This window comes from Myxocyprinus asiaticus, chromosome 21, assembly GCF_019703515.2.
Source record: "Myxocyprinus asiaticus isolate MX2 ecotype Aquarium Trade chromosome 21, UBuf_Myxa_2, whole genome shotgun sequence".
Classification (NCBI taxonomy): domain Eukaryota; kingdom Metazoa; phylum Chordata; class Actinopteri; order Cypriniformes; family Catostomidae; genus Myxocyprinus; species Myxocyprinus asiaticus.
Window position 1 is genome coordinate 12,561,096 of NC_059364.1, and position 9,173 is coordinate 12,570,268.

Here is a 9,173-nt window from a genome sequence, read left to right on the forward strand (position 1 = left end):
AAGATCTGTAAAGTTATTTGGATTTTTACAAGATTATCTTTAAAATACAGTGTCCTGAAAAAGGACGTTTCTTTTTTTGCTGAGTTTATTTGATCTTCGTTAAAGAGCTTCAGGTGTCTTGCAGACCACTGCAGTCATGTATTCTTTTATTATAAACTTTTTTATTATATAATAAAAGTTAGTTTGAGGAATGGAGCAAAATCACAGAGAAATGTTCAATCACAGGAGGAAAATGTGGAGCCAGTTAACTGCAAACAAACAAAAACATGGGATTTTACACTTCCTGAGGCAAGATGAAGTTTTTAGTCATATTGTAGTAAGGTGATGCATGTTTGATTCAGGCATGGATTATTTAAGGCCAGCTAGGCAAAATCTAAACTGCATGAATGCAAATATTGAGGGTGGAGCTTTCTAAATCTTTTTGCCATTGTTTTAACATTGCTCAACAAACTCAGCTTTTATGTTTGTCTCCAATGGATTTACACTTACATTCTTAGTAGTTGCTTTCCCCCCCAAGCCAACTGAGACATATAAAAGTGTAAGTGGCAGTAACCAAGACAGCTGAAAGTACATACATCTTAAAAAACTTGACTAATGATTACATTAAAATAAGGTTATGAATATTATCCAAGAACACTCCAGTAAAGCACATGGACAAATTTTAAAAGGAAAAAAATCTTTCCATTTAATTATTCAAAATGAACAGCAGACATATTTGAGACATAATGAGAACTTGAGTTATAAACATTCAGGGCAAACAAAAGCATCTAATTCAGTCATTAAAAAATTAGAACAGCTCATAGTGGAGAAAAACTGATGTTAAACACATACACAGTTCACTACTGTATGGGGCATATCATGTGATGTCCACATCTTATAAACCACCAAAGTGAGAAATCAGTGTTTAATAGGAAACAGCACTAATCACAGGTGTTACAGGTTCTACAGACGATGCACAAGTGAGCCTGACCCACTTTAGAACTCACAGATTCTGAAAAATGTGAGATCTGCAGAGGTATTACTTATAAAAACCACAACATCACTTCCCAAACTGTTCATAGTTTCATATTACACTTTGAAGCTGTAAACATTTAAGCAATTTATAGTGTTCAAATTTAGCCAATAGAAAGATTGTTTTAACAGAAATATGGAAATAGCAATACTTGCAAGGACTCAAGTATATAGTGAAAGTAGCTTCATTCCAGCTTTTAATTGGACTTTGAAAAGCTGTACAACTAAACCTACACATTCCAGAGAGGTGGGACAGTGGAGTTCTCTGGTCTCTGGCTAAGACATCCAAAGACAGTGAATCAGGAAAAAGGAGAACCCAGAACCCTCATCCAATTAACCAAAGGAGAAAGATTCTAGAACTTTAGCAAATTTTTCATCTAGCCGCAAGCACAGATTTGAAAAGGCAAACTAGAATGATTTTATGACACTCAAGACAAAAGGCTGGAAACCATCACCAAACACTATCTTCCAAAAATATCAGTGAACTCCCAACCCCTTTACCTCCCAGTGACAACTCAATGCGTATAAAAAAACAAAACAAAAAAAAAACACAGAAAATGCTTGGCAATTGTAAAAGCAGGACTTCACATGATTTTACATCAAAACTGGCATAAACATTATTATAGATTATAGCATTTAAAAATGTTTCAATCTCTTATGTCAACTATCATAAATGCTAGCTTGAGATGTCCTAAAATCAGAAGCATAACAGCCAACTCGAGACAGTAGGAACTGGCCACCTGTGCAGGGTTCTAAATATTTTACTGCTCAGGGATGAGATTGGAATGGTTCTAAAAATCCAAGGAATAGTTAATAGTAGTTTTGAAATTGCATTCAAATTTTCTTTTCCTTTGCACCTCAAATTTCTGGCACAGGCAGGTTTAGCATTTGGGCAGAGGCATTCAAACATACACAAACAGACATAATCTGATGGACTATGGTATTCTCTCCTTTTGGAGGTGATGGTCCCATCTCGGTTACTTTTTAAACATCTGCATTAGCTTGTTTGGACCATTCTTAGCGGAAGAAGCCCAGTTTCTCTCTGAGCCATTCCTCAGTCAGATCTTCAGTGTTTCTGATCTCAAACACCTGAAAGAAAACAAAGCAGACATATTTTTAAAGCTGATTTATCAAAAACACAAATATAATTATGTTAATGTCAATATGAAACTTTTTGCAATGCCATATTACTTCTGTAATCTGACATATTTCAGAGTAAAACAGGATATTCAACCAGAAAAATTTAGGGTGGGACATGATTTATTCCACCGGGAACTGACCACTCACTAAGCCCTGCCCCCCTTGGTTACCATTGCTCACTTTGACAACCTTTGCAGAACTTCGTATAGGAATGAATAGGAGATTGTCGTGAATGGTGTGGTTTTTGGCTAAATAGTCGCATAAACGGAATGGATAATATTCTCACGTGGAACTACTACTAGTATTTCTCCTTCAGCCCCCCCCCTTTATTTAATGCGAAACTAAGTAATGTTATTTAAAAAAATATATATATATACACACACACACACACACACACACACACTTGTGCTCAAACATGTGCATACCCTTGGAGAATTGGTAATATATGTACCATATTTAAAGAAAACATGAATGAGCAGACAAAACATTTCTTTTATTTCTTATGGGATTCATATTCAACTGTAGGTTATAACAGAATGGCACAATCATAAAACAAAACATGGCAACAAAGAAAATAATGAAATGACCCCTGTTCAAAAGTCTGCATACCCTTAGTTCTTAATACTGTGTATTGCCCCTTTTAGCATCAATGACAGCGTGCAGTCTTTTGTAGTAGTTGTCTATGAGGCCCCAAATTCTTGCAGGTGGTATAGCTGCCCATTCGTCTTGGCAAAATGCCTCCAAGTCACGCAAAGTCTTTGGTCGTCTTGCATGAACCACACGTTTGAGATCTCCCCAGAGTGGCTCGATGATATTAAGGTCAGGAGACTGTGATGGCCACTCCAGAACCTTCATCTTTTTCTGCTGTAACCACTGGCTCAACTTGGCCTTGTGCTTAGGGTCATTGTCGTGCTAGAAAGTCCAAGAGCGTCCCATGCGCAGCTTTCAGAATCGGAATTAGCTTTATTGCCAAGTATGCTTACACATACAAGGAATTTGTCTTGGTGACAGGAGCTTCCAGTGTACAACAATACATTAACAGCAGCAAGACATAGATAATAAATTAAAAAAAATTATACACATAAGTACAGACACACATACATACACACAGCCTGTATTTCTCCTGAGGTTACCTGTGGGTTTTTCTTTGTATCCCGAACAATTCTTCTGGCAGTTGTGGCTGAAATCTTTCTTGGTCTACCTGACATTGGCTTGGTATCAAGAGATCCCCGAATTTTCCACTTCTTAATAAGTGATTGAACAGTACTGACCGGCATTTTCAAGACTTTGGATATCTTTTTATATCTTTTCATTTTTATAAAGTTCCATTACCTTGTTACGCAGATCTTTTAACAGTTCTTTTCTGCTCCCCATGGCTCAGTATCTAGCCTGCTCAGTGCATCCACGTGAGAGCTAAAAAAAACTCATTGACTATTTATACACAGACACTAATTGCAATTTAAAAAGCCACAGGTGTGGGAAATTAACCTTTAATTGCCATTTAAACCTGTGTGCGTCACCTTGTGTGTCTGTAACAAGGCCAAACATTCAAGGTTATGTAAACTTTTGATCAGGGCCATTTGGGTGATTTCTGTTATCATTATAATTTTAAAAGGAGCCAAACAACTCTGTGATAATAAATGGCTTCATATGATCACTATCCTTAAATAAAAGACAGTTTTATTTGCATGATCAGTCATATTTTCAAAATCAATGCCAAAATTTCACAATTTCTGCCAGGGTATGCAAACTTTTGAGCACAACTGTATAAATACACACACACACACTATCGATCAAAAGTTTTGAAACACTTACTCATTCTTTATTATAATTTTTTCACATTTTAGAATAACAGTAAAATCATCAAAACTATAGAATAACAAATGGAACTATGGGAATTATGTTGTGACTAAACAAAATCCAAAATAAATTAAAACTGTGTTATATTTTAGCATCTTCAAAGTAGTCACCCTTTACCTAGAATTTGCAGACATGTACTCTTGACATTTTCTAAACCAACTTCTTGAGGCATCACCCTGGGATGCTTTTTAAACAGTATTGAAGTAGTTCCCATCTATGTTGGGCACTTATTGGCTTCTTTTCTTTATTATTTGCTCCAAGTCATCAATTTCAAAAACTTTTTTTTAAATTAAATTTTAGTTTTGTAATGAAATAAATTAATATGGTGGCACAAATATATTTTTGTCTACAAAACTAATTTCAAACATTTAAGCATACGCCTTCAGATCAAAAGATTTTTAAGATCACGAGAAACATTTCGGTCAAGTGTTTCAAAACTTCTGACCAGTAGTGTATATATTCTTACATGGACTGAGCAGAACTTCTCATAACACACTCACTATGATGCTGTGAACTCTTTATTTACTATCACCTTTTCTATGACCTGAATAAATACATAAATTAATGTTAAGCTTTATTTAAGTACTTTTTTTTTTTTCACCCACACCTACTGTATCGCTTCTGAAGATATAGATTTAATCAGTGGAGTTTTTTTTTTTTTTTTAATAGGACAGTAGAGTATGACAGGAAAGTAGGGTTGAGAGAGAGAGAGGGGGGAGTTGGTTCAGTCTATTTTCCAGGTCAGACTCAAACCTGGGTTCCCGTGAGCAAACAGCTCTTATATGTCCTGAGCACCGCAGCACAGCCCAGTCTTATGGATTACTTTTATGATGCCTTTATGTGCTTTTCAGAGCTTCAAAATTTTGGTACCCATTCACTTGCATTGTGAGGACCTACATAGCTGAAATATTTCTTCTAAAAAGAAATCAGAAGTCAGAAAGTCAAGTCATATACATCTGGGATGGCATAAGGGTGAGTAAATGATGAGAGAATTTAAATGTTTGAGTGAACTATCCCTTTAACACTTAGTAGAGATAAACATAACACAGCCACATAAGATACAGAGCATCCCTTAACTAATGACCATCCCAAATTCAACATCGCTGTGTGTAAGCACGTGTGTGTGTGTGTGTTGGAGCTCACCTTGGTCAGCTCAACCGTCTGCACAAGTTTGTTTTTGCTGCCAGCATACATCATCTGTTGCTCAGGTTTGCATCCTGGGAAATAAAAAGTTTCATTTTAGAGACTTGAACAGCATTGCTTCTTATTAATGTGTGTTTGTGCGTGCATGCATGCAGAGTTTTTGATTTTTAAACGGATAAAAGCGGTCTAGGATTACTGAATTTGTGTATTTTCTTTTACCAACAGGACTGGAGAAGATAAAACACAGGGGGTAAGACACTCTCCCATCATCGTGCTGGTATTTATAGCTGTAGACTACAAATGTGTCACATGTTAAGGAATCCTTGGAAGTGAACTTCAACACAACACAAAAGAACACAGTATCCCATAATCATTCAATGTTGAATGTACAATAGTACATTCTATTCCTAAAGTTTAAATTGTGGTATAGCACAGAGTAAGTTTTGTTAGTGAAGGATATCTGGGCTGTCTTTCGGGTAGCTCATTCTTCAGGTCTTCAGGGGAAATATCCTACAGGGAGAAATCAAATGCCGCTTTACACCACTGAGCTGTAAAATCATAAAATACACTGGAAAGCTGTATATAAGCCTGTTCTCTAACTCAAGTCTCTGATTAAACACCACACACATGTATTCATTTAATGAAAGTGCTTATATGTATAATCTATCACAGGAAGTGTGTAAATTTACCTCATGCTCTTCCTCCAGAATCACCAGCTGTTTGTCTTTATCAATCTTCACTGTGACCAGAGGAGAACAGAGTGATCAGCACCTAACCCTCTCAGTTTTAAAGAGAGTGTGATAGTATGGAAGTGTTTGAGTGTGTAAGTGTTTAATTGGCAGTTCAACTCACTGATGATGGCAGCATTGTTGGTTTCCTTCCTGAAGCGGAAATCCCTCAACTTTTTCACCAGATCTTCATCCACCTCACACACAACTAAAGACTCACTCTATATATACACACACACACACACACAAATTCAGTCAAAAGTTTGGAAACACCTACTCATTCTTTATTATTAGGCTTACTATTTCCCAGAGATTAAGAGTAGAATAACAGTAACACAATTGGTAGTATAGTGCTGTTCAGGTTGTAGTCCAAAATTCCAGAAGAGAATTCGCCTTGGGTTTTATACACTTTCATACCTCAAACTTGTATTTTGAAGCCGTATCGAATTGCATACAAAAAAAAAAAACACTGCGGCTTTAAAATTAATTGTTTAGGTATGACTGTGTTTAATTTATGTTGTAGAACAAAACGACCACGTATCATCAAGTAATGTTTACCACAGACCTTATTTTACTCATAAAACCCATTTTAAAACCCATGGCGAATTAGACTTCCGGGTTCGCCAACAAATTGACGTCACGGCGGAACAACTCTATTGGAATTATGTAGTGACTAAAAATTTAAACAAATCAAAACTATCTTTAACTCGGGATGCAGCCCATCCTGGGTGCTTTTTAAACCGAATTGAAGGAGTTTCCATGTATACAGCGCACTTCAATTCATCCATTTAAAAATATGTTAAAGGGATAGTTCACCCAAAAATGAAAATTCTCTCATTTACTCACCCTCATGCCATCCCAGATGTATATGACATTCTTTCTTCTGCTGAACACAAAGATTTTTAGAAGAATTTCTCAGCTCTGTAGGTCCATACAATGTAAGTGAATGGTGACCAGACATTCGAAGGTCCAAAGAGCACATAAAGGCAGCATAAAAGTAATCCATATGACTCCAGTGGTTAAACCCATGTCTTCATCATATCTTCTGAAATGATAGGTGTGAGTGAGAAACAGATCAATATTTAGGTCCTTTTTTATTATAAATTCTCCTCCCTGCCCAGTTGGTGGCGATATGCATGAAGAATGTGAATCACCAAAAACAACAGAAGAATGTGGAAGTGAAAGAGAAAGTGGAGATTTATTAAAGGACTTAAACACTGACCCACACTTATCATAAAGCTTCTGAAGACATGGATTTAAACCACTGGAGTCATATATATCACTTTTATGCTGCATTTATGTGCTTTTTGGAGCTTCAAAGTTTTGGTCACCATTCACTTGCATTGTATGGACCTACAGAGCTGAGATATTTAAAAAAAATCTTTGTGTTCAGCAGAAGAAAAAAAGTCACATCTGGGATGGCATGAAAATGAGTAAATGATGAGAGAATTTTCATTTCTGGATGAACTATCCCTTTAAAGGTTAGGGTCAGGAGTTATGATGTGTCTTTTAAACTTTCTATAGTAACAACTGACTGAACAACAACTGTGAGTGACCGAAACTACAATATATCCATGGTAGATATATTCAAGATATAGTCTGTGAAGCGTAATACTTATAGTACTCAAAGTAAAAGAAACTTGGATTCGTAATAGCTTAGATGCAGCCGTTATCTCAATTTGTACTTTTCCAACAGTTAGTTAATAATACAAAATAAAAAGCATTTGTCCACTCTGACACCAAGGGCGTAGCCAGGAAATGACTTTTGGGTGGGCCTCAATAAAAACAAATGGGCCCAAAAAATTTTTAACCAGATTTTCCTTAATAACAGAATGGTGCCACATTCAATCCGTTCTCACACTTTCAGAAATCAGAATTTATGCATTTTTAAACTATTTTATATATATTTATTATTTGAAGTCAAAGAATAATCTGTAAAATTCTGGGTGGGCCTGTGTCTAATTTAGGTAAGCCCTAGGCCCACTCTTGGCTACGCCACTGATATAGAAAATCACAACAAATACCCAGATGGTTGGGGTCACCTCTCACAAGGATCATGAGTTTACTAAAGAAGTCAAAACTCATGCTTGGGTCATCAGATTATAAACAGACGTCACACACTGATGTCATTATCATGACAAACATCAGGGTTTTTAATGTTGATGTGGCAGACGGCGCGGGCACACGTGTTTTGACGTTCTGTTGGAATGCAAAGAATCTATCTTATTTTTCTTTCCATTGTTTGCTGTGATTTAATATATTTTCTGCTATTATTTAATTACATTTTCAGTGGTTTGAGGTGTCATTCAAAGCAAATGAGCCACACCGTGTAAGATTTTACAGCATTTTCTCGAAAAACTAAAGTGTGGGTGGGCACGTCCGTGTCAGCAACAGGAAATTAGAATTCCCACGGAGCCGCTGGAATTCCATCATATCACAATTATGTAATCTAATTCTGTGTCATGAAAAAGCCAAACAGACTTTCAGGGTAAATGCAACGCCAAACGGCCCTGTATTTTAGTGAACTTTATGAAGTCGGTGTAATACAGGAGATGGTCTGACTTCACGCACTGACATGCAGCTCATCACAAAGCACTGGGTGGAACTGCAACAGGGCTCAGACTAAAAACAACCCCTCCAACACAAACACATATCACAGACCCTTGAGGCGGGCGGCGTTGTTTAGAGATGCCTCAGTATTATTATACAACCTCCAGACATCATTGCCATTACAATGCTGTATACAAGCCAGTTTTTCGACTCACCATTTTCTCCGGAGCACAGACAGCAGCACGAGATCAGCAGTGCAGGAGTTCAACTGTGCTGCGTCTCGTGACGCGCGTTTGACCAATCAGAGCGCTGGAACGCGCCAGGATTTGCATGACGGGCTGTTCCAGGATCAGTTGGTTTTACCCACAGAAGGACGAGCTCTGTCTGTTCCCAGAACAGCATTCAGGCATAATGATGAACGCAGCGAATGGGAGAGATGGGTAACTCAGACTGATGCTCATGGAAAGAACTATCGGATGCAGCCTTCTTTATCTACCTCTACGGGGAAATTAGATATTTTTTTAATTGATAGTCGTTCAAAAAAAGAAAAGAAAAGAAGATTGACACTTAACAAGTAGGCTATGTACATTGAATTGAACCCAAATGTTTTTCAACTGAATGCCTTAAAAGGGATATTCAGGGTTTAAAACAAATTAAGCTCAATTGAAATCATTTGTGGCATAGTGTTTTTAATAACCACAAACAAAAAAAGAATCTCGACTCGTCTCTCATTTTCTTTAA

At 36.9% G+C, this 9,173-nt stretch overlaps 1 protein-coding gene across 1 annotated transcript; it reads right to left on the bottom strand.

The window, feature by feature from the left end:
- Positions 1-659: 659 nt before the first annotated feature.
- LOC127411672 (glia maturation factor beta-like) lies at positions 660-8,930 on the bottom strand. The gene is made up of 7 exons (XM_051647384.1): positions 8,648-8,930; positions 6,007-6,103; positions 5,844-5,893; positions 5,613-5,664; positions 5,374-5,454; positions 5,155-5,228; positions 660-2,100 (listed from the first exon to the last, which is right to left on the bottom strand). Exons 1-7 carry the CDS (start codon positions 8,648-8,650, stop codon positions 2,029-2,031), a joined length of 429 nt encoding a protein of 142 aa, XP_051503344.1. The 5' UTR covers positions 8,651-8,930; the 3' UTR covers positions 660-2,028.
- Between the last annotated feature and the right edge of the window lie 243 nt (positions 8,931-9,173).

Excerpts from the sequence above, each read along its gene's own strand:
- LOC127411672 (XM_051647384.1), bottom strand. Across the intron at positions 5,665-5,843 it reads TTCTGGAGGAAGAGCATGAG|GATATTTCCCCTGAAGACCT; the intron begins GTAAATTTACAC and ends TTCTCCCTGTAG. Across the intron at positions 2,101-5,154 it reads AGACGGTTGAGCTGACCAAG|GTGTTTGAGATCAGAAACAC; the intron begins GTGAGCTCCAAC and ends GTTTTCTTTCAG.